This window comes from Sciurus carolinensis, chromosome 6 (assembly GCF_902686445.1).
Source record: "Sciurus carolinensis chromosome 6, mSciCar1.2, whole genome shotgun sequence".
NCBI classification, from domain to species: domain Eukaryota; kingdom Metazoa; phylum Chordata; class Mammalia; order Rodentia; family Sciuridae; genus Sciurus; species Sciurus carolinensis.
In genome coordinates, this window is record NC_062218.1 from 102369099 (window position 1) to 102395354 (window position 26256).

General features: G+C 38.0%; 1 protein-coding gene across 1 annotated transcript in view; it reads left to right on the plus strand.

Annotated features, from left to right (window-relative positions):
- The first annotated feature begins 2648 nt into the window (after window positions 1-2648).
- The window catches only part of Kctd16 (potassium channel tetramerization domain containing 16), a 267666-nt gene continuing 244058 nt past the window's right edge, over window positions 2649-26256 (plus strand). Inside the window, exons 1-2 of the mRNA XM_047556525.1 lie at window positions 2649-2791; window positions 3143-4293. Coding sequence (XP_047412481.1) covers window positions 3462-4293 — 832 coding nt within the window. The 5' untranslated portion in view covers window positions 2649-2791; window positions 3143-3461. The remainder of the gene's footprint in view (window positions 2792-3142; window positions 4294-26256) is intronic.

Below are 26256 nucleotides of genomic sequence, written 5' to 3' on the forward strand. Positions count from 1 at the left end.
CCGAGTATTATTCTTCTAAATCATAAAATCTTTTAGGTTTGAAATTTAAATTGGTTAAAATTACTTGCTTTTTTAAACAAATGTAATAATTTCTAAATTCTTCTCATTTTCTTTATGTCCTCTTATCCCTAGTCTAGAATATATAAGATTGAAAATAAGATGTTGATCATACTGAATGGGAAGTGGACTGAAGCCTGCTCGACTTCTCTGCAGCTGTGTGACCATTTGGAAATGATTTCCCTCTCTGATTCTCAGTTTCTGTATCTCTAAGATGGCTTGCAATTTAAATCAGAATGGTTAATGTGCATTTCTCAAGCGTTTTTTTAGCTTCAAAAGACTGATTTTTTTTTTACTCTCTTCCTCTCCTTCCTGCCAAACTAGTCCGGTAGTATTTTAATGCCTGACTTCCAAAGCTATTGTCATGGTGTACTGATCCTCTCTTAGAATGAAAGAAAACAAAAACATTTGCCTGCTTTAACAACCGAAACCAGCACTTAATAGGCCTAGATTTAGATTTATTTTTTTCCTTAACCTGGTGGCAATTGAATGTTTATTTTGTTGTCATGGTGAATAGTGTATGCCAAGTAAACTCAAATCAGTATAAAAACTTAAAAGTAAAAGCGAAATTTATTTAAAAATTTTTTTTTGTTTTAGTTTTTTGGCTCAGCTAAGGGCCCACGTATCAGATCTGTACTGATACTTTTGGACACTAGATGGCGATATAAGTGCATCACATACCAAACATTTCCTTGATTGGTCCAGCAGTAAAATCCTGATGATTGAGGCCAGAACAGGTTAATGCATTAGTTAAGGAAACAAAGTCAAATATAATCAGGTGTTGGAGTGTTAGCTAATACTCTGAATGTGTTTTGCAACCCAATGATTATTGAAAGAAAAGATTGCTAAAACAGAAATTAACTTATCCTACTTTTGAGTCTATCTTCAAACTAATACTGGAGACAAGGCGGGCCATAAACACAGGTATCCTATCCAATAAATGCACCCAATTCATACATTCCCCTCCATTTTTGGTTTTTGTTTTTTAAATAGAAATTGTTTGGGATGGAGTATACCTCACGTGTATTATTTATTGATGAAGTAGTATATTCTCATCAGGAATGTGAGCCCTAAGACACTGGTGTTTTAAAGGGGAAATGGCCGACTTACTGTAAGCTGTTGGCTGGACCATTATTGACTGGCAGGCTCAACTGGAAGCACTTTGTTAGTGGATTAGGTTGCCCTGGAAATGCCTTCCTGAAACTCTAATGATGCACTTAAGGAAGCCCTCTGGGACAAGAGTAAAATGTCTCTTAGCAGGCATGCCTTCCACCAGAGTGCTCTTGGGATAAGTTGGGAGGGGGCAGGGGCATGTCCAAAGAGATGCTCGGTAAGGAAACAGCCCAGAAAGGGTTGCAGGTAGCAATTTCTTACAGGTAAGCCAAAAGATAATGACTTACTGTTATAACCTGTGGGCTTTTTCTATAGGTGTCAGTGCTTTATTATTCGCTTTGAAAGGACATCATTAATTCCTGTATGGTTTTATTTTCTGGTTTTTCTTTGCTGGAGTGGCGGTGACAGACGGATGAAGAAAAAATAAAGGAGGGCATTTGGGTGAATATGATCTTAATCAAAGGATTACAAACACTGTGGCTTGAACATTGGGTCATTTGTTGGGATTTTTTTTAAAGTGCTTTAGAGGGGAAATGTGCCCTTCAGCAGAAATTCAGTGCATGTGAAAATGGTTTGTTTGAAGATTTTTTTCAAATGAAAATCACTTGTGTCCACCTCACCTCGGAGTGGAGGGTTATTGCTGTGTGTGTCTGTGGTGGGGTTGTTGAGGGTGTTGGTGGAGGTAAGGACGAGAAAGAAACGGCGAGGAAAAGGCCCTTGGAAACTCCAGACTCCAGGACAGGACAGGGAGGGAAGTGGCTGCGCATCGCCGCGTCCCCGCCCCAAGCACAGAGCTGAGCGCCTGGAAGTCGCGTGCCCATGGCCGGGCGCGGCGTCCCCGTCAGTCCTGGCAACCTGTCACCGAGGAGGACGTGACTCGGGAGCTGCCTCCGCTTTCTCTAAGCCATATTCCTTTAAGATGATGTAATAGTCATTTCCCTGGATGGTTTCTTGCCTGCACTGCTGAAACAACAGCATCCGAACTGCGCTGGGAACTGTGGAACCACCCAGCTCCGTCGCCGGAGAAGCCGGAGCCACGAGCCCCCCGCCGGCCTCTCCGCGCTGCGGCGGTCTCGGCTCCCACCGGTGCGAACATGGGAGTCCCTTTGCCCTTGCCGGCAGGTGGGCTGGCTACCTGGGACCCCAGCCCCGCACATCCGTCCGTCTTTCTGCTTCTGAGCTTTCTGAAAAGCTTCTAAGTCCCGGTACCTCTTGCAACTCTCCTCTGTTTTAAGGATCCTTTTTGAAGGTTTTGTTTTTTGATTTTTGATTTTTCTGGAGAAGCTTTGGTTGAATATTTTCAGTGTTTTACTTCTTCAACCCAACCTCTTCTCATCATCGTTGAACTTTTTGTGACTTGTTTTAACTTGAGATCGAGAGTGAACACATACACAGACCTGCATATATACAAATACACATATATACATATATTATATATATATATTATATATATATATAATAATTCTTTTCCAAGAGCACATCTCTCTGGCACTTTTCATTGATACCTCTGTCCTTTACCTGTTTGGAATTTGACAAGATCCAGACTCAGTGTGGCTGTGGATTCTGATTGCTTTGCAAATGATTATTTCTTCACAAGAACTGGGTCTCCAGCATTACTAAGGTAAGCTCCAAGACTTACTGCTTTTCCTGTCCTGCTGAAAAAAGATCCCCTTTTAGAAGTTGAAAATTGCATATTCCTTTTTAATGCAGAAATCCAAATGGGATTGTTTTTAATACTAATTGCTGGAGACAGAAGCTTATGGATAAACATATAGACACAAAATAGCGAGAGAGAAGCTACAATTTAGTTGAGAAATGGCTGAAATCAGTAGTACCAGGGCTGCTTATGTAAAATAATCTCTCTCCCTGCCTCTTATTTCCCCCCCTCCCCCTCTCTTTCCTCTCTCCAGAGGTCTCTCTTTTTCTGACTCATTCTGGGTTTGAGGACATAATTTTGTCTCTTTTCCTTCAGACAGACCTCTGAGCACCTGGGAACTCGGCCTGCCTTGGCTACTGAGCTTGATGGAAGATCTGATGTAGATGAGTTGATTATATTCCATGAAGTGATAGCTCAACACCAGCGAGGGTTCAAAGTACTTTTTCAGCATCACTTCACCTGTGGACTCTTCTAAATTTTGCTTTACTGGGGCAAAAAAAAATCCGGGGTAAGAGGAGATCATTTTTAACCAGTTAGCATCCTTTCCCCTCCCTTCCAAGTGAATGCAAAGGATAAGGCTGTGACTCCATTGTACTGCACCTTTAAATTAAAATAGCAAAAGAAGAAAGGGACAATGGCTCTGAGTGGAAACTGTAGTCGTTATTATCCTCGAGAACAAGGGGCTGCAGTTCCCAACTCCTTCCCTGAAGTCATAGAGCTGAATGTTGGGGGTCAAGTTTACTTCACTCGCCATTCCACATTAATAAGCATCCCTCATTCCCTCCTGTGGAAAATGTTTTCCCCAAAGAGAGACACAGCTAATGATCTAGCCAAGGACTCCAAGGGAAGGTTTTTCATTGACAGAGATGGATTCTTGTTCCGTTATATTCTGGACTATCTCAGGGACAGGCAGGTGGTCCTGCCTGATCACTTTCCAGAAAGAGGAAGACTGAAAAGGGAGGCCGAGTACTTCCAGCTTCCAGACTTGGTCAAACTCCTGACTCCAGATGAAATCAAGCAAAGCCCAGATGAATTCTGCCACAGTGACTTTGAAGATGCCTCCCAAGGAAGTGACACCAGAATCTGCCCCCCTTCCTCTATGCTCCCTGCTGACCGCAAGTGGGGATTCATTACTGTGGGTTACCGGGGATCCTGCACCTTGGGCAGGGAGGGGCAGGCAGATGCCAAGTTTCGGAGAGTTCCCCGGATTTTGGTGTGTGGAAGGATTTCCTTGGCAAAAGAAGTCTTCGGAGAAACTTTGAATGAAAGCAGAGACCCTGACCGAGCCCCAGAAAGATACACCTCCAGATTTTATCTCAAATTCAAGCATCTGGAAAGGGCTTTTGATATGTTGTCAGAGTGTGGATTCCACATGGTGGCCTGTAACTCATCGGTGACAGCATCTTTCATCAACCAATACACAGATGACAAGATCTGGTCAAGCTACACTGAATATGTCTTCTACCGTAAGTACAAAGGATTCTATTCATTTGTGTGTGTGTGTATATCAGTTCTCTTCACAGGTACACATGTCTGCATGTTCTGTCACTATCTAAGCACTACAGTTTGGGATTGCTGTAACTCTTGAACTATAGCTACAGTACTAGAAGTTACAATTCAGCTCTCATGGCTTACTTAAGGCAACCTCTATGTTTTTCTATAAACTCACAAAATAGTCAAAGGCCTCAAAAATCACAAGACACAGATATTGGTATATGCAATATGTGGAATGGAAACAAGCATTTTTTCTTTTTGCCAGATATCAAATTATGAAGTGAATCCCGACGATTACAACTTGGCCATTGGTCCCTGGGGGAATTGGTAGAGTCAGAGTGAAAGAAGTACTGCTGTCTCCTCTTTGAGCTGAACTTTGGGGTCCATTAAGCTGATTGGTAAAGACATTCTTACTTTTATCAGGGGCTTTCAGAACACATTGAGTGATATGGTCTTGGCTAGATGGCAGTACAGACTGCTGAAAGTCCCCCTTCCTCCCCCCAAGTCTGAAATTGACTTTTATGGGCTTTACAAATCTGCTATTTGATTCGTTCGCATTTCGTACTGAGACTTGAGTTGCACTGCAGACTTAATTAAGCTGAACTTCATTTAAGATACATCTGAAAGGAACTACATCCTTGAGAATTGTCAATCACAGGCAAACACCTTCAGACAGCTGAGGTGATAGAGTTACTGACATAAAAAGAGATCAGTGCAAGAAGAGGAAATGATTATACTGATGACTTTTAAGTAGGAATTCTTAGAGGTGGGTTCATTTGCTTAAATGACATCTTATGGTGCAGATTGCTTTGTTTTTTGAAATGGCATCATCCAAAACTATAAACTGCAAGCCATTGATCTCTAAAGGAAGAAGAGTAAATCAACCTATACTGTTTTCTGCTTGGTTTAACTGCTGATTTTCAGCAGGCCTAGGAATTGGATGAAGCCAAATTCCACAAAGAATATGTTTCCAGTGTTAACATTCAATTTTCTATATTCTCATTTGGAAACAAATTCAGGATTAAGATGTCTAAATTTCTTTGAACATAAAAGTAAAACTGAATTTCTTGGACTATTTTTGCCTACAGTTGCATTTACTTATTTGGAGATTGTATTGGACATCCTGATAGAGAGGCCAGGGTTATCACATATTTGGTTTTTTTAAGAAATGAAGACATGTGGATTGCATAGACACAGGACAGCCTGTGTGGAAAAATTAAATCAGTTCAAGAGATACCGATATGTAATAACAAACATTATTTGGTCCAATAACCCTATCTATGGCCCCTTATCTATAATCTTTATCTTCCTGTATGCCAGAGCTTAGTTACCAGATACTGTTTTCTTCCTTCTAGCTTATTTCCCACTAGCACAGAGATAAGACCCTGACTTTTCGGCTTTCTGTAAAGGAACAGAATTATCTGTGATTCTGTAGAACAAATATCTTTTCCAAACTTTTTGGGAAAATGCATCTTAGAGATAGTTCAAAGGCAGTTTTGTGATACCATGTTCTCCAGTTTCTAATATTTGAAAACATAGCCTGTTAAGAAGCTTCTATCAAATAAATGAAAACATATCAATCATACCCTTCAAAAGAACCATAGTACGTTTTTTAATCACTTGCCTACATAAACGGGACACTCGATCATAAATATATTTGCCTACTAGTTCAGTGGCATTTCTGTATTCATCAAGGGCTCATCCGCTTAACATTATGTCCTATTTAGATTGCTCCGGAAAGACTCTCTTGTCCTGATCATATAATTGTCCCCCTCTTTGTTGGATTGCTGAGAGGTTGTGGAAGAATAGTTTACTCTGCATCTTTCCATGCATAGGCTAGCACAAATGCACATACTAACGGTATGTATCTTGCCAATCATATGCTTCTCCTTTGTACCCAACACCCAGAGCTAAATGTTAACTCTTCTTCTGTCTTAGGACCAATAAAACCGACAGCTGGCTTTCTAGGGTGCGTAACAGCTTCTGTGCAGCTGCTTAGCCATAATTATTTAATTAGAAGCTGCCAACTGTGCCTATATAAGCATTAATTCATCAAGCTGTTGTGCACGGGTTAATGGGCTGAAACCATGGGAGGTGCTCTAAAGCAGGGAGTTGACTGCATGCAAAGATCCTTTTCACAGAGGAACTCAACATCCTCCTGAGTTGAATGGGGAGGGGAGAGAACACACACACACTCCTTAGATCCAAGGAATTAATTCCAAGCAATCAGACTCTTCTAATACCCCAGGAATAATGCAAAGTCACTTTACCGAATCCACATCCTAGTAAAAACCAAAAACAAAGATATTAGTGCTTTGCATATGGTATATAGTATTTGACAGCCATGGAGAAAGACCTCTTCTTTCTCCATTTACCTGTTTTCCATTTAAGTCTTCCATGAGGAATTTGGAAGAGAAAAATCTACAAATTAGTTATTAACAGGTTAGAGTCTTACCTCAAGTAAATTTTTATGTGCATTTGGAATTGATGGTTGGCATCAGGTAATTTTGAGTGTTTTGTTAATGTAGAGCTAAGAACAATTAAAAAGTCAACTGGTACTTATATGTCTATATCACTCACAAACCAAAATATGATAGTGATATACTATGGATTATGATTCACCTCTCTGCAACCAAAAGAGTGCATGAGTACTTTAGGAACATAGAAAAACATCTGTCTTAGCATTGCCTCAAAATATGCCCTTTGTTTTTATTTAAACTATCAAAACACCCTTTCTCCTTTCTCACCCAATTGGTTAAATAATTATCTCCTTTTTCTTCACATATTACATAGAGGATGATATCATAAACATCAGACAATTCTTCCTGGTTCATCTCTAAATAAAAAGGGAGTTAAGTCATTTAGAAAGAGAAATCCTGATTTTGAACTAGATGCTCAGTAACCATCATAGCACTTAGGAACAAAATCACAGGTACATGGAAACAAATGAACCCCATATTTTCAGTGCCATCTTCCAATGCCTAAGGGAGTGAAAAGCTGTTCTCCATTCAAGAGAACGATGCACATTTCCTTAAACCTGCTCATGAGTGAGCTGCTTCAGATGAATGCCTGAATGTATTTTGATTCAAAGACATTTGCCTCTAATAAAACCTTGATAACATGACCACAAGTAAGGCATTTAATTCTGGGGCACTTTACAAACATATACACTCTGAGTTCTGTGAGTTATAGAAACAGAAACCTGTTTATCATCTTTTGCACAAATGAATGCTTGTAGGTGCCTTTAACCTTTCTGCTCTTCACTTTATTTCCTTGAATTTAGAGAGTTGATCCCACAAAGTCTCTAAATTACATACACGGTATATATCTTCGGGTCTGTTGACTAAGAGAGGGTGTTGGCAAAAAGTCTATCAGGAAATTATTTCCCACTTAGAATTCAGCTGTGTGACTTTGTACTGGGATGTCCATGGTGAATAATTTACTTGATATTGATCATAAAACTTTCAATTAAAGGGTATACTTTCACAGCAAAGCAGGCAGAAGTACATCTATCTTGAAATGATTCTAGTTCTTTTCCTCCTGATTACTTGAAAGATACTGGTAATAACTTCGATTGTGATTGCCATAGAGATACAATGTTGGTCCATTAAATGAAACAGCAGGGAGAACCATGAAGAATGGGAACCTCCGCCTCTACCAGCACCTTCATCTCCATCTCCTTTTCCTGTAGCTTTTTTATGGCCTCTCCACTTAAGTGCTCTTTTTTCCTCACGCTCAAGTCACTCCTGCTACCACGTTCCTTCTCCCCATGCTGTAATCACAACTTGTCAGGATGACTTCTGCTCCGTCATTCCACTTAGAACGCTTTCAAGGCTCAGGGTTACTTTCCCCAGAGATACTTGGGCCTAAGAGCACTTTTAATAGTTGTGGATCAGACAGACTTTTAGCTGTAAAAAGTGTTCTTAAGACTTGATGCTTCTTAATTTATTATTTAAGAAAAAGCACAATTTATGTACACGATTTCATCATGAAGTCAATCTAGACCCAATGCTCATGCAGCTATTGAATAAGAACCAAGTAGGAATAATGATGTATTTTTTCTTCTTTCTTTAAGATGCTGTACACTGAGAATCAGTCTCAATCCCATAGTGACATAGCATGTTAGTAAAATATTTTATTATGCTGTTTTCACTTCCATGCCAAATAAGATCCAATACCTAAGCTCAATACCTTGTGGGAGGTGATTAAAACAGTTTCTTCCTGGGCCTGTGGCCTCACTGGATGAATTGGCAGAAAGAGACATGTTAGTATGTGAGCAGAAAAGGGAGAAGTTCTCAGAATCTGCCTCCAAGTGTCCTGATATGTTAAAATAAAAACAGCACTTATGATTGGAAAAAGAGGACCATATATTCCTGACAGCCTAATGAGGTTTAGATCTTATCAAAGAAATTAGAAATGTAAGTAGCTGAGACTGTACCACAAAGATCTAGACACAAAGCACCTCTGAACACCTCCAAACACAGAACATGGAGAGGAATGATTGCTTATGAGAGTAACCAGGCCAATGCTCATGAAAAAAATATGCTGAAATTGTGGACCATTGCTCAGCTTTTGCATCATGACTCATTGTTGCTCTTTTTCTTCTGTCTTTACTATGGTTTTCCTTAAATTCTGTGTTTCTTAGGAAGTTCATTAAAATTTTTTATTTAAATAAAATCTTCAAATGTAAATAAATATAGAGACAGTAGCAAAATGAACTTCCGTATAATCAATATCCACAATCACAATTATCATTACAGGACAATCTTGCTTCATCTCTATTCCTACTTACTTGCCCGCCTGTTTCCACTGAATTATTTTGAAGCAAATACCAGATATCAGTCATTAAGTTTATCCATAAATACTACAGTACATATTCTAAAATGTCATGGATTTAAAATAACTCAATACCATTATCACATATAAAATGAATAATTCTTAGCTACCATCAGGTATCTAGTCACTGTTCAAAGTTTCCTGATTTTCTCACAATGTTCTCTTAAAGTTGGTTTGTTTGAATCAAGATCCAAATGAAGCCCATCCATTATACTTGGTGTTTAATTTCTTTATTCTCTTTCATAATTTAAATATATTATGTAACTTGTACGCAACAAAGTGGGAAAACATATACGGCCCTTTCTGTTTCTCTCCATTTCTATGTTGTTTTTAACAATCCGTTTATTCCAAGAATCCAAGCTTTTTGCCACATCAACTATCCTACATTTTGTCTTTTACTAATCTGTTTCTGTAATTTCTGTGATGTCACTGATACTTTTTTTTTCTCCATAAACTTTTCAGATCTAGACTAGATTCTAGAAGCTGGATCAGATTTGGTTTTAGTATTTCTGGCAAGAAATCTTCATTGGTGATGATAAGTGCATTTTTCATTTGTGTTGGTGAATTGAAATGCTCTATGTTATGGAGGCAAGGTAAAGACTTATTTTTTTATTGTTAGCTTTTACATATTCATCAGATGAATTAATAGAAATTGGAGTCTTTTCTCTCCATTGCCTAGGTTGATTCCTAGGAAAAAACAAGCAATTCAAGAAGCCCCTACTTTTCCTTCCAGTCATTCAGGAACAATTTGTATTCCATGGTTGTTCTCATCATTGGACGGGGCTGCAGTTAGGAGTACAGTGAGCCTGCCAAGATACGCACTTTGTCCTGTTGACTGTGAGCAGGAATCATTTTGGATGGGAAAGTTCACCTTCTGCCTATTCTAATTTTACAATTGGGTATCTTCAGATTCTTTCAATGTGCTGAAGTTCCAATGAATTCACCATCTGTGTTTCCCAAACCTCTTCTCTTTCTCTGTGTCTTATCTCAGTAAAGGCATCATCAGTTGCCAGCTGCCTAAGGAAGAAGGAAACCTTGATGATGTCCCTGACACGTCCTTCTCCTCAGTGACTTTCTCTAATCTATGACAAGTCCCCCGGGTTCCCCTCCTTCCATTTCCTCAGATTCATTCACTTCTTTCCATCCTCGCTGCTGCTACACTGGCCTAGGCCACCAGCAGCTCTTTTCTAGACTTCTTCAAAGAAACTCAAATTGTCCTTTCCATCCTTTCCAGTGTGGTCCTCTTTGCATCTGTTGCAAACATGGTAAGATTTCTCAGCTGTGAGTCTGACCCTGTCACTCCTCTGTTGAAAGTTCTTCATTGCCTTGCAACTTCACAGGAACCACTGCCCTTTGAAAGGTGACCTCTGTTTCCATCGCCAGTCTCTACTGTTGCCATCCTGCCCCTTGTATTTTAACCTCAGCTCTGTTAGGTCTCTTTCAGTTCCTTGCATGCCTATGCTTCTTTATTTTTGTGCATGGTGTTCCCTCTGCTTTGATTAAATACTTCAGGTACTGACTAGAGCATGTTCTAGGAAACCTTTCCTACCCTACTGAATCTGGTTAGGGAACCCCTTATCTTTATCTCATAGGTCTCTACTTTCCTCCACCATTGTATAAATAATAGTTGTTACACTTATTTACCTGTCTCTCCAGCGGTAGCTTTGTGGAGGTAGAAACTGTGTCCATCAAGTCATCATAGCCCTTGAAACTTACCTATCACAAATGTAGGTGCTCTGTAAATATTTCTCAAAAAGAAGAAGAAAAAGAAAAAGAAGAAGGAGAAAAATGCCCACCGAAATATTCTGTTATGGTTATAAATGGCACTATCTTAAATATATCATGATAAGATCTCAATGGAACTAGAAAACAATGATAGTATGCCTTTAATAATAATAACACTAGTGATATTTCCTTTCTCTGAGTGCTAATCATTTTACAAACAAATTGGAATTCTCACTAAGTGTGTTCTCCTCTTAGCACCTGCACAAAGAATCCAGCTCTAGGGAACTGAGAAAAATACTTAACCAGCAGCAAAAATCTCCTGTGGTTTCCTTTTAGTTGATTCATCCAAGCAGGATTAAATTGAACTGGGTGGGGGCCAGTGTTTAAGGAAAAACCCAGGAGGGACTGAGGATTCAGAAAAGTACTGCAAAATTGATAAAATATCCCCAATAGGAAAAGAACTCTAGTAGAATACAAAGTGTGCTGTGATACTTACTTCTTAATTTTCTTGCTGCTGAAGTGTTCCATTTTCTCCCTTCTTCTCTTCCCACAAATGTTAATGATCATTCCTAAAGCAGGAGACAGCATGGTATGGTGGTTAAGAGACTGGATTTCTGAGCCCAGATTAAAATATGCTCTTTGCCCCCTCCCCTCAAAATGCTGTAGGTTGACTCCCTGCTTTGCTGCCTACCAGCTACATGATCATTAGCAAATTACCTTCTTTCCTTATCTCTAAGATGGAGGTGAGAACAATAGTACTTGACTCATAATGGTGTAAGATTCAAATAAGTAGATACAAAGTACTTAAAATACTGCCTACCACCCAGTGCTTCAGGAATTTCATTAAGTACACCCATCCTGGAACACTGACATGCATCACTCACAGGCACTTTCTTGAAGTAACTTATCTGACTCTTACAGTCCTCTTGTCTACTTTGTCTAGTCTGTTAATCTACTTATGTTAAGAAAAACAAAAAATATCTAAAAGTTTACTCAATAAAAGGAAATTCTGGCTATTTATTTATTTCTTTTGCTACTGAGGATTGAAATCAGGGATGGCTTTACCACTGAGTCACATCCCCAGTCCTTTTTATTTTATTTTGAGACAGGGTCTTGCTAAGTTGCTTAGGAGTTTACTAAATTGTTGAAGCTGGTCTCAAACTTGCAATCCTCCTGCGTCATCCTCCTAAGTTGCTAGGAATATAGGCGTGCATCACTATGCCCAGCTCTGGCTATTTATTTTAATTGAATGGAATAAACTTAAAAGTAAACCGTTCAAAAGGCTTCAAATTAAATGCTACACCATACCCCATAAATTCATAAATTACTTTGTCAATTTGAAAACATATGTTAGTAATTTTAAAAGAATGGAAAATAAAGGCTTTACAGTCTAGTAACTCTGTACTTTCTCTTAGCCTTTCCAAAATGGAATTTGTCAACAATGGCCTTCTCCCCACTTGGAGTTCAACCTGTGACTTTTCAGAACCTCAGATAATATATGGTGGAATTGAAATTTAAAAATGCAATTTAAATTATATATTCAGTCACTGCAGAATTAGAATAATAACTTTTATGAATCTAAGCCTAGAGACTATTCTTTATGGTGACAGAAAGATGGTTATTGAGTATGCCACTGACAATAGGATCATTTAAATTGCTCCAGAAATGAAAACAAGACATTTTGCTGCACACTGTGCATAACTGTTCATTATGGCATTGAAAGGAAATAAGATTGGTAATGGGGGCAATTATCGTGTGACCCATTCAAAAACTACCCCATGTGAATAAATTCATACTTTTATACTTTTATTCATCAGCCTCATTCTGAAGTACAAAGTTGTAATAATTTCTCCAGCCCAATTTATAGCAAACTTTTATTCTGATATGATCTTTAAATCTGATAGAATGTGATTATGAACTAGTTACACTGATAAGATTAGAAAGCAACCCATTTTATATGATTTGGTGGCCAACTTAAGAGACTCTCAGGCTGTTGTATATTGAGATTCATATAACACTGTGAACTGACTAGAACAACTCTGCTAGGCAAGCAAATAGAGAAATAAACTCTGGTAACAGCGTTATGGTTTAGACATGGTGTCACCCCAAAGCTTATGTGGTAGGAAATACAAGAAAGTTTATAAGTAAATTGATTAGTTTATGAAAGCCTTAACCTAATCAGTGCATTAATTCCCTGATAGGGATTAACTGGATGGCATAACTGGTAGGGTAGGGTGTGGCTGGAAGTGGTGGGTTGTTGGGGATGTGCTTTTGGGGTTTATATTTTGTCCCTGTGAGTGGAATAGTCTCTCTCTGCTTCCCACCTGCTTTCCTTTGCCACACATTTCTGCCTTGATGTTCTGCCTCACCTCAAGTCTTGAGGAATGGAGTTTGCCGTCCATGGACTAAGAACTCTGAAACTGTGAGTCCCAAGTGAACTTTTCCTCCTCTAAAATTGTTCTTGTCAGGTCTTTTGGTCCCAGCAGCAGAAAGCTGATTGAAACAGTAAGGTTGTTGTTGTTGTTGTTGTTGTTGTTGTTGTCGTCATAGGAACATGAAAGAGCAGAGACATTCTAATGATTAGGACAATAGAAATGGGGCATATGGATGTTAGATTGTGGCAGAGGCATGGAATTAAAACCAAGGGAATATTCTTAACTTGAGAAGTGTTGCAGAGTTCTGAAAATATCCCAGACAGAAGAGCGGACCTATAATGCAGAGCATATGGATCACTGGCCAGGCATCACTACTCATTTCCTTACAGCTTAAGCATTTGGTTACATTGGTTGAAGACATTTTCCTAGGAGTATGTATCACAAATATACACTGTAATGCAAGTGAAAATAGGATTCAGTTTATGAAATTGCTTTCTAGTCAATAGGGTGAAATATCTTTTCTCCCCCCCTTAAACAGAGGAATACCTGTGTGGTTCAATTTTGTCAAACTGCAATAACACAAAAGGAAGATATTAATTTCTATTTGTCCAGTAAAAGCATGCCTTAGAAACCAAGCAATTTTTGTCTGGCTTTTCTGCATAGATATTCTGGTGGCAGAGAGAGGTAATGGTTGATAGTAAAATGTGTGGTATTTTCAACATTTTTAGGCCTGTTTTATATGCTCAAAATTATTTACTCTATTTGTTTGAAAAGACTTTATTGATTCATACTTAGTGAGGATCTGTCCTATATAAAGTACCTTTTTATAGGACTGTCCACTTGAGATGGGTAGAAAATGTCAAATCTGTATGCAAAGAATCAGAATTCTGATTCATAAACTCTTCATGATAATGATTTTCTAGTACTTCTCCACAATCTGCCAGGGAAGTGATTAACAATCTGCCCAGACTTCATTGATTGGAAACTGCAGGCACTTCAAACTTTCCTTCATCTGTACCCTTCACATATTAAAAAAAAAAAAAAAAAAAAAAAAATAGTGAAGTATAATCTTGTTTTCTGAAACATCTTGACATCCTTTTATCAGAATGACCTTTTTCAATAGGCAGATTTAAGTCCAGCCTTAGTTACTTGTAAAGTGTTCCGCTCATCACTTTCTGGCCACATGAGTGAAGGCCAGGCACCGTGACCTTGCTCTGCCCTTTACTTTTGTGTATATTAAGATCCTAGACATCCAATAGGCTGACTTCGACACTTCTGGAAATATTTATTGCACCCAATATTGTATGAGGGTATTCATATAAGGTCAGTGTTCTCACAGGGCATGTGATTTGGGGAGAAATTAGATTAGTAAATGGAAAATTTCAATCTAGTATGTGGGGAAGTGTAAACTGATATGAGAATAGAATGGAAGCTCCTAATCTGAATTTAGGAGTGTCAGGAACTTAAAGTAGATTTAATAGTAACACTTAGGAGAAAATGCTGAAATCTTTAATGCATGTATTGACTTTAAGATACTAACTGATTGAGAAAGTCAAAGTCATCTACTAAAATGGCTTTGGAAAACCTTAAGATCATTAACAATCCTGTAATTTCTTATTTAGTTGGATTTTTTCCAACAATACCTAAGTGAATGAATTCAATTCTCCCTTCTGTTGAAAACTTTTCCTAATAAAAGTGTATGTGCAAAGTCAGAGTCCAGATGATAGCCTTATAACTAATCATTGATTTTATTTTAATTTTTTGGTGCCAGGAGTTGAACTTTTTTTTTTTTTCCAACTTTGAGTCAGGGTCTCACTAAGTTGCTTAGGCCATGCTAAGTTGCCAAAGCTGGTCTTGAACTTGTGATCCTCCTGCTTCGAATCCCAAGTCACTGGCATGTGCCAACATGACAAGCTAGTCATTTTAAAAGTACTTTATGATTACATCTGTAGTCTCCTTTTATAAAGACTCTCAAAATGATATGTGTCATCATCATTATCATTATTACTTTAACTTTAAGGATTAATGATTTACTTTGTCAATCTAATGCTTAAATCTTTTCCAGTGACTACCACAGTGTGGAACAGAGAGGAGGTGATCAATAAATATTTGTTAAATGAATGGATAAATTCATGACCACATTCTGAAGAAAGAAAATGTGAAATATAAAATGAATGAAATTTGCTGCCTGTTTTCCTTGGTATTTACTTTTAATCATGGATGTATCATATGAGTAAAAGTAAAAAAATATGGTTGAACATACCAACAATAACAAACTGTCTGGGTAAAGGTTCCTTCACTTCACTTCCTACCAGGGCAAATGTGTTAACCTCTGTACACCTCAGATTGCTCATCTGTAGCAGGGGTTGAGGAAGCTCCTCTCGAGGTGGTGTTGTGAGATCTAAGCCAAGCTCCAGCCATCTTACCAGCTGTGCCCATGTCAGGCATCTCATTGGTAGACTTTTTTTAGATCATCTTACAAAAAGGTGTTTTTGGACCCAGAAGAAACTGAGAATGTGGACCCTTTAGAGTGGACCTTGCCCTCCACTGAAACAGAAGCTGAGTGGTACTCCTGGGTCTCACTCTGGACCATCACTACATGTTTCATGACCTCAAAGAAACAAAAGTTAATCCCACAACACATGCTTCTCTGCCTCCCTTGGCTCACCTCTCTTGCCCTTCTGAAGGCACTTCTCTATCTCCAGTGTCCCCTGCATTGGCCATTTGACAGTTTTTACAACTGACTGGCCTCTTCGGCACCTCAGCATGCTGCCCTTGAGTTTCCTCTCTCCAAACACTCTTCCTCCCACCTCTCACCTTTCTGTGTCCTACTCATCCTTCAGGGTCAGGCCTGGTGCCTTTTCCTTAAAAGGTCTTCTGCCACTTTCCCAGCAGAAGTAGCCAGGGTCATCATCATTGCTCTCTGCTGTAACTTGCTTATTTCCATACATAGTTGCTGTACCTTATTTCCATACAGTGCTATTCACATCTCTAAGTATTTGTTCAATTTACTTTTTTTATTGTTCTTCTCTCTCTGTGTAGATGGAAACTTCAAGGAGACAGGAGCTTGTCTTTCTCTTTTGTATCCTTGGCACTGAGTACAATGTCTGGTGCATAATAGGCCCTCAATAAATTAGTTTTTCTCTATCCTCCCTGTCTCACCATGTAAAATTATAATAATAAAATTCCCTCCCATTTTGAAGACAAGTATGTATACATAAATATATGTAATACTATATATGTGTATAATATATATATTATATCATGCATAATTCATATATATGAAAATAAATATGTGTGTATATACAGACGTGCTCTTATACATACATATAGATCTTGTTAATGTAGTGGAAACAAATGAGAGAAAAAAATACAAGGCAATTTAAATCTTGAGAGAGAGGATAAGAGTTGTGGACAACCATGGGGAAAGTTGTTTTGGAAAGTCACTTAACCTTTCCAACTTTCCGGGGCTTTAATTGTATGACAGGAATAGTAGATCTATTTAATAGTCTCATAGGATATTCAGTAAATAAGAGGGCATATTTAAAGTGAGTATGTTGCTTGATCAGACCTCAATGGAACATCTCTAGAGCATCTTAAGTGAGGGAGCTACAAAAAATAAAAAATAAAAAAAAGGAGAGATTTAATCTGCTCTTTTAGCAAGATAATAAAGCATTTAGATATCAGTGGTCAAAATAGGCAAGCAGGTTTAACAGGACTGCAGCACCAGCACTATAATTGCATAAGATTGAGCAACATCCAATCAAAATATGTAGGGTACATTTTGTGTCCTCCACTTGTGTAATGATCATGTATGTGTGCTGTGTAGGTAGTGGCCAAATGGATAAAAACTTAGCTAAGCCCTGTGAACAGGGAGCTTGAAGTATATTGTTTATGCTAGGCAGAGTAACAACTTGATTTATAAAATCAGAGCATCGTGGTTGGGGTGGAGGGTATAGCATGATTTCATGACACAGCATCCTTGCTGAGTCACCAAACTTTAAATGAAGTCCTGGGTAGAAGCCAACATACACATTTCTTTTAATGTGTTGCTGTTTTGATTGAAGTGGTCATTGGGTATATGTGTTTTCCTCCTATCCCCCTTTTCCTCCTGGTGGCCCTTGGGGCAGTTCCAAGAAACCTTGCACTCATTATGTAGCTGTTTGAAAAAAACCTGACCTGAATGTCCTAAAATGACCAACTGCCCTCTTGAAAAGTTGGCTTTTTGCATTTTTGGTTAACTCCTTAGCTGTATGTTCAGTTTTGCTCATTTTGTTTTCATTAGACGTAGGTTCTTAGAACAAGTCTATATCAAGGCAATTATTAGAAAAATTAAAGAGCAAAGTTAAAGTAATTTTGTTTCTATCTTTGGCATATTTCAAAGAAAGTTACCTTGATTATCCACTTTATTTTTTGTAGACAAACAATGGGAGTTATTTCTATTGAAAAGGGGGTGTGGAAAACAGTTTCTAGACTGAAACTGTATATGCTATCTGCCTACTATTTGTGAATAAAGTCTAAGTTTGGTATGTTATTCTGTTATGTCAATATAATAAATATTTCCTCCAAAGAGCTTAAAGAACTGTGGTAAAAACCTCTGGTTAAAATGGTGCTTTCTATCTTGACGTGAAGAATTAATCTATTTTGGGGGTGTTCGAAAATAATCTGTCATACCAGCCATATTCTTTTGCATAAAAACAGCAGGGGTACTTTCTTTTTATCATAGCTATATTTTCATGTTTTTTATAGTCTGTGATTTGCATTGGTAATTTTCTTCCTTTTATGGGAGAACAAGTTTTCTTCAAAACAACCAGATGCAGTGTAATCAAATAATGGGTCTCTTACCTTGTTTCTGAAGTCAGGAGAACTTCTGTTAGAAATAAAACACAGATATTCAATAGTGTATATTTAAATTCTGGGATGTAAACCATAATTATAAGTGTCCTTTACTCAACTCTATATCATATATGATGTCAAGTGTTTCTCATTTAATCCTCACAAAACCTGTACAATGAGAAACAGCCCCAGAGAGGTTCAACATCACATGGTTAGTGGCCACTTCAGAGTTTCTTTGTAGAGGACACCTAGTAGGGTCGGTCTGACTTTAAGTTTGATAAAAGTTCCTTGCTTCATATTAACAATGAGGTGAGGGTGGACTGAGGGAGGGCAAGAGTGGTGAATGAAGCTGAATTTAAAATAACTCTCTACACCATGGACCCACGTCACTGCCATGTTATCTAATAATTGTTACATGCAAAATTAAACCCCAATTGTCCTGACCCCAACTCTGGCATTCTTAACTGTCATGCCATACCACAGAAATACCAGATGGCAGTGCTGCCTTTTTTGAGCTGTCAAAGCAGCTATTCAAGGGAACCACCTCACAAGATTCAACGAGAAGCCCACATAAAGCCTTCAGCAGGGTGTGTGGATGGTAGAAGGTGCTCAACAGCTGATTTTCCATTCTCTTCCTCTTCAAATTTCAAGTTGTATGAACACGATTTCCCCGTGAAAAAGCTTCAAAAAAAATTAAACCAGATTGGGCCGAAGTCTGCAAATCTGTCCTCAGTTACCCACACAGAAATTCTGGGATACAATCTCTTCTCCCAGAGACTCCTACACAGCATTATTTTTAAGAATTTGATTTCTTAGGTACCATGGATATGAAAAGGCACAAGATTTCATAGTACAGAAAAGATGTCAAAAACATTTGAAATGGAAATGAATTTGTCTTTGTCTTCCTCTATTCTGTCAAATTCCTAAGCAGAAAATACAATATATGTGTATATGCTGTTTTCATACATATGTATTTATATACGTGTGTATGTGCATATATATATATATATATATATATATATATATATATATGTACACGCATTAAAGGTTTCTGGAATCAGTTGCAAGTCTGAGATGAGTGAGGTATCTTAAGAGGAATCCAGGTGCTCTGGCAGGCATTGTTGCTTCTCAGAGAAAAGGTACATTTAAGCATGAACCTAAGAGCAACCTGAAAGTCTGTTTAAATCATAAAATATCCTGAAAATGACCTTCTCTTTTAGTAGCATTCCCGGTTTTGCACTTGGGAGAGTTATCTGGGAATGTGATTTGGGTCTCAGCCCTCTATTAATGAAGCTTTCCTTTACTTTAGAAACCTGTTTATAAGACCAGTTGACTCTGCCTCTTTCCCTTCTGAATTATAACGAGAATCCCAGAATCCTAGAGATGGGGAAGTATAGACTCTTGTTTTTCCTCATCCTTAAGGTTTTTTTTCCATTTCATTGTTTACTCTGGTCTAAAATGAATTGGATAAGTGCAAGTCACGTAAGTGCTTTTGATAAGTGCTTTGTAGGTATTATAATGTTCTCTCTTGAGGACACTAGGATAATCATTAGAACAATTAGGGGTAGGGATTATTTTTCCCATTTTTACAGCTAAGGAAATGGAGATAAAGGAAGATCTTTACTCAAGTTCACAACTAATAAATGGAAAAACCAGTATTCAGACTCCAGTCAAGTCTGTCTGTCTTCAAAGACTAAAATAAAAACGAAAACAAAAACAACAACCAAAAAAATTTTAAGAATGTTCAGTTACAATGGATTGTCCATACAGTGCAGATCTTTCTTATCTGGGAGTTAGTATTATTAAAACATTTAGAATAATTACTAGAACATTGAAAGTGTAATGTGAGTTCACAAAATAAAATAGGACTTGTTTCTTTTATTGTCCACTGTGAGGCTGAGACTGAGCCTCCAGTGATTGAGTTTGACTCTGAGGAGAAAATTCTGTGTCTGTATGAATACATAACAGTTAACCTTTATGGGGTTGGTTTATCTTTGCCAGGCTTTGTGCTAAGGACTTCATGCAATATTCATTTATTCAGCAATTTTTATTAAACAGCTAGTGCACGCCAACAATATTCTAGGCACTGAGAATTGATTCAGCACTGAATAAAACAAACATGACTTTCCACCTTCAAGGAGCTTTTATTCTACAGGGTGTGTATATATGTGTGTTGTGGGGGTAGAGATGGATGACAAGAAACATCAGTAAAATATAGATCATGCCACATGGATACAGAGATGAGAATCAAGCAGGATGGGGTTAGCAGTGTGTATGCTCTAATTCCAGGTAGAAGGCAGATAAGTCTTCAATGGTGATAGTTAAATAAAGGTTTGTAGGAAATGAGGTAGTGAACTGTAGGGCTTCTGACAGGGAGAATCAATAGCATGTACCAAGGCCCTAGGGTGAGAAAGTGTTGGGACTGTTGGAGAAATAGGTTAGGGTGGCACTTTCAGCTAGAGCAGGCAAGGGAGAAAGAGACTAGAAGAAATGAGACCAGAGAGGTCCCAGGGAGCCAGATTTTGTTGAGACTTGTAGACCTTCATAAGGACTTTGGTTTCAGCTCTGGGTAATGTGGACAACCATTGTTGAGTTTTGAGCAGATAAGTGACATGATCTGTCCTATTTTAAAAAGCTGCCTGCTGTGTAGTATTAGAAATTTGACCTATATTTTTACAAGCTAGATGTATTCAACTCTGGATACTGTTTTGAGAACAGACTGATAGGATCAAGGGAAGAAGCAAGGCTGTCAAACAGATGACTATTGGAATGATCCAGCTGTCAGACCTTGATAGTTCAGACAAGGTCAAGAGTGGAAATGGTGGATGGTCCAATTCTGGATACATGGAAGGGACAGTTTGTATTAGAAAAAAGAACGATTCCAAGATTTTTAACGTAAGCAACTTGGAAGAATGGAATCACTCCTAACCAGATAAGGAAGACTGAGGAAAGAGCAGGTTTTGGAGAAACTCAAACCCTGGGCATGTTACATTAGAGGTGCTTATTAGACATTCATGTGGATGTATCAAGTAGAAAGCTGGAGATACAGGTCTGTGGTTGAGAAGGATAAAGAGTGAGGCTTAAGTTATACATTGGGGGTCATTAGACGCATGTAGAAAACATTGAAACTGAAGAGACTGTATGATACCAATGGAGTTAAGCAGTAGGCAGAGAGAGTAGGGCCATGACCCCAGGTCTGAACTCTGAAGTGTTCAGACTTGGAAGGAGCCTGCAACGGAGACTTAGAAGGAATGGCTGGGAGAGCCAGGTAAGTGTGGTGTCCTGGAAGTCGAGTGAAAACAGGAAACTTCAGGTAGTATGGAATGAATAGTGAGTCACACACTAATGAAAGAGTGAGTTCTTTGCGGTGTGATGCCCACTGTATATACCAATATGGAAGTCATTGCTGATTTTGGCAACAAAAGTTTTGGTGAAAAGGTGAGGTCAAGAGCTTCATTATAATATATTTGGGAGAGAATGGGAATAGAGGAAGTGAGAAAAATGAGTGTAGAGATTGCTTTCAAGAAGCTTTGCTATATGGTGAAATAGAAAAGTTTGATGATAGAAGAGAAAGTGAGAGAAAAACGTGATTTTGTTTTTTTAAATGGTAGAATAAATTGCATGTTAGCAGATAGGAAGGATACTGTTGTTAGGAAAAAAATCAGTAATGCAAGAAAGAGAAAAAAGGTAGCTAGAGTGATATCCTTGGATAAGTAAGAGGAAATAAGATCAAATGCAGATATTCTTAGATATGAGCTTTGTAACTTTATCCATATGATATATGAATGTAAAACTGATAGTAGTTAAGGTGTATATCATAATGGCATACATGTATACATGTCTTTATTATACAGACTATATATATGTACCTCACCTATACATATGTATGTACATATATACACATACATACACACATGCACAAGTATTTCAGAAAGAATTTGAAGTTTGAAAATAAAGAATAGTATAAAATAGTAATCTATTAATGTGGGAAAGTAAACAAACTAGGGAAATGTATTACTGTATAGCATCAAAGACACACTTGAGGCAAGTGTTCATCTGTTTAAAGTGAGATGATTCAGAATGGTTGTCCATTTTTCTCCACTTTTGTCAAGTTGCATAGGTGCTGGTGGGAGGTAGATTCAGATATGGTCCTGACCCGTGGGCATGGGGTTTTGCAAAGTGAGACCAAAGTCTTGACAAAATACGTGAGCATTGTTAAAATAATTGACCACTGAGCTTATAAGTTGAGTAAGAATTTCTGTGAGGACATGGAGATGAAGGACCATGGAAAGGTGTATGATCAATAGACCACATATCCTCATAGGTGGAGAATCTCCATGGAATCTAGTGCTGGAGGAAGTGAGCTGGAAACCCAGGGAGGAGGTGGTAGCTGTTTACACTTGAGCTTATGGAGGATTAAGAAATTAGCAATGATACTGCTCAGGGTATGACCATGAAAGAGGATCTAAGGGAAGGGTATGATTTTGAAAGAGAAGAGTTAGAAGTACTCAAAATTCATCTATGTAGGTATTGAAAGCACCAAGTATTATTTCGTCTTCATAATGACTCTGCCATCCTGATATTAGAGAGAAGAATTGAGGCTAAGAGTTAAGCAATTCCAGGGGGTCCAAACCATGGACAGTAGCACTAGGACTTTAAACAGGCTTATAAGACTCATCTCTCTTAGCACTCTGCATAATGGCTTCTATATGATACGTTTTGCTGCCTCTATGTCATGGCCAATTTAGAGGGTTTGGGAGACTTTCAAACGCTTTGTGTCATTTGCCTACTATGTCTCATTCACTAACATAGATTTGCTTATTTATTTAGCTCCTGGAGATTGAACCTAGGCCTGTTTGTATGCTAAACACATGCCTTACCATTGAGCTACACCCTAACCCCCAACATAAATTTATTAAACACCTACCAAAGAGCAGGGCATGGCACCCTTCCATTCTCCAGGGTTGCAAGGATAAAATGTATCATGTAGAATTGTAGTTGAGAACTCAGTCTCAGCTGTATTATCTTTGCCAGTAAGAAAGTGTTTGAATAATTATTTGAATATTTTATTGCATCTTGTCCTTATTATCTTATAAAAAATGAGTAAAGAATAGAAAATGAAAGTGCTGATACTGGAGATAAGAACCATCTATCTCACAAGCTTAATATAATTGAGACAAAGATAGAAATCTTTAGGCATGCTGAAATAGGCAAATCCTTAGCCGTAAGTGGATATCATTGAATTTAAGCTGGTTGAATGAGTTTTCAATTAGAAGGAAAAAAAATCATAGTTAAAAAATGTACAAATTGTTAGAACCATATTTCAAAGATACTATATAGAAAGGGAGGTGTAATTAGGCATGATATTTTTTTCTTTTTAGGTAATGCCAATTATATAAGGTGTAAAATTTATAGTTTGATTTAAGCAGCTAGAACTTTATATATGACTTCAGGGATTTGTTATGTATGAATATATGGAACACTTTTATAATATAGCAGTGATAGATACATATTCTGGAAATAAGTAGAAGAAGAAGTGCTTACTTCTGTGTGGAATGATCAGGGGAATCTTTCCTGCATTGGCACTCTTGAAGTTGTATAGCATGAGAAAGGAATTTGTCAAACATTCAGTATAGGGGATGATGTGACAGGTACCTGATGAGCAGGTGCCAAGCCATCTTCATTGCTAATTTAGTACTAGATAAATTTGCAGCACTGTTGTTTGATAATTATTTACCACATTGTTATACCTGACTGTATAGTTTGGGGTACATGCTTTAGATTTATCCTCATAAGTCTCTTCATGTAACAATATGCCTGAGTCTTCTTGTTCATGTGTTCAATATTTGGTACTTGGTATGTTCTACTTGGTATGTTCTAAGTACTTGGGATGTGGGGTGAATGGTTACTTCTCTCATGAAATTTACATTCTAGTGAGGGAGATAAATTTAAAGGCAAATTAATATGCAAATATTGTTATCTTAAATTGATTTCTCATTCTAACACTGTCATTCCCAGTCTGTGGCTTATTTTTCCAACTAGGACTTAATCCAATGAGAGTCTGCGGTGTATATTCCTGCTCCCTAAGTTAGATGAGCCAAGACATAGTAGTTTACATCACTATCCATGCACACAGCCTCTAGGGTTTAGCTTCAGGTTGAGCTGTGAAGTTGATAAAATCCCTCCCCTTCTCCACTATGTCTTCAAGAGTTAAGAGAATTCCAGAAATGAATGCACTGCACATATCAATGGCTCTTCATTAAAAAGATGCAGCTCCTTTCAACTCTTGCATGTTCTTGCTGCTTGAAAGTTTGTCAAAGGATAAATTTTTCTTTCTTTGTAAATTCACATATATGATTCATATGATCATGATTTTCTTAAATTTGTTTTTGGGAATTTCATTTATGCTCCCAGTTGGGTTAGTCAGCTTTTCCATCATTGTGACCAAAAGACCTGACAAGAACAATTAGAGGAGGAAATTTTTATTTGGCTCAGCGTTTCCAAGGTCTCAATCCATAGATGGTCAACTCCCCATCTTTGGGCCCAAGGTGAAGCAGAACATCATGGCAGAGTAAAATAGCTCAGGGCATGACAATTAGGAAGAAGAGAGAGAACTCTGCTGACCAGGGACAAAATATATTCCCCAAAGGTACCCCTAGTGACCTACCTCCTCCAGTCATACCCTACTTGCCTGCAGTTACCACCAGTTAATTAATTCAAGTAGATTAAAGCACTCATTAGGTTAAAACTCTCATAACCCAGTCATTTCACCTCTAAACTTTCTTGCATTGTCTCACACATGAGCTTTTGTGGAATACCTCATATCTAAAACATAACATCAATACTGTTCAAATAACAACAGTAATAGCTAATATTTTTGAGCACTTACTTGCTAGGTATATTAGATACATTACCTGAACCTGAAAAGTAATGGGCTCAGAGTGACTAAGCAAATTGCTCAAGGTCACACAGCTAATGAAAGAGCTAGGATTTAGACCATGGGGTTCCCGAGCCTGGGCTCTCAACCTTTCTGTGATGTGTGACTATGTTCCCAGAAGGCCAATCTACCAGTCCTTTTACTCCTGGCAAACAAACTCCTTTTGATGAAGGTTAAGATAGGTTCTCTCCCCAAAGTTGATGCTGCAGTCTTTAGAGCAGCACTATTCATTAAGGGGAGCCATGGACATTATTCAAAACTTTATAGTAACCACAAAAAGACATGAAACTTAACATTAAAATTAATTTGAATAACATTTTAATCCAATATACAAAATATTATCATGTTAACATATTTAATATATATATATATATTAAATAAAATATATATATAATTTCTTTTGGGGGGTACTGGGGGTTGAATTCAGGGGTACTCGACCACTGAGCCACATCCCCAGCCATATTTTATATTTTATTTAGAGACACAGTCTCACTGATTTGCTTAGTGCCTCAATTTTGCTTAGGCTGGCTTTAAACTTCATTCCTCCTGCCTCAGCCTCCCAAGCCTTTGGTATTATAGGTGTGTGCCACCATGCCCAGCTAACATATTTAATATTTTTATTGCTTCAATTTTTAAGTTAAAGTCATTAAAACTAAATAAAATTTAAAACGTTGTTCTTGAGCTACACTCTCCATATTTTAAGTGCTCAGTGGCCACATGTAGTTAATGGCTACTGTTTAGAATGTATAGCTGTAGCAGTCCTGTTCGAAAGAACCTCAAGTAGCTCATTACCATCACGCGTATATTTGTAAGTAGATGCTGAGATGTTAGGATTACTTTATCTATGCGAGATTGCACTTAAACATAGAATTTTTATTTCAAGCAGAGCAACTATGTCTTCTAGATTTCTCTAAGTGCTTTTCAGGTGTACTTCTGTCTTGAATGGGTCTCCAGATGCATAAAGGGAGCCATGCCAACTGTTAAACAGTGAGGTCAAGTCTGAGTTAACTTTTTGTTGTTGTTCTTATAGGTACAGGGTAAGATGAAGGTTGGGATCCTTGTCACTTCCCTTTCATCCCAGGGGAAGTTCTGATTCCATTATTTTTAATTCTTTGTCTTATTACATTGAAATGTACTCTGTGAGGGCTTGGTACCATCAAGGTCGACTGTTTCCTTCTGAGTTTTACAATCAGCAAGGAGTCTTACCTAACAGAGCCTTCTTCTTA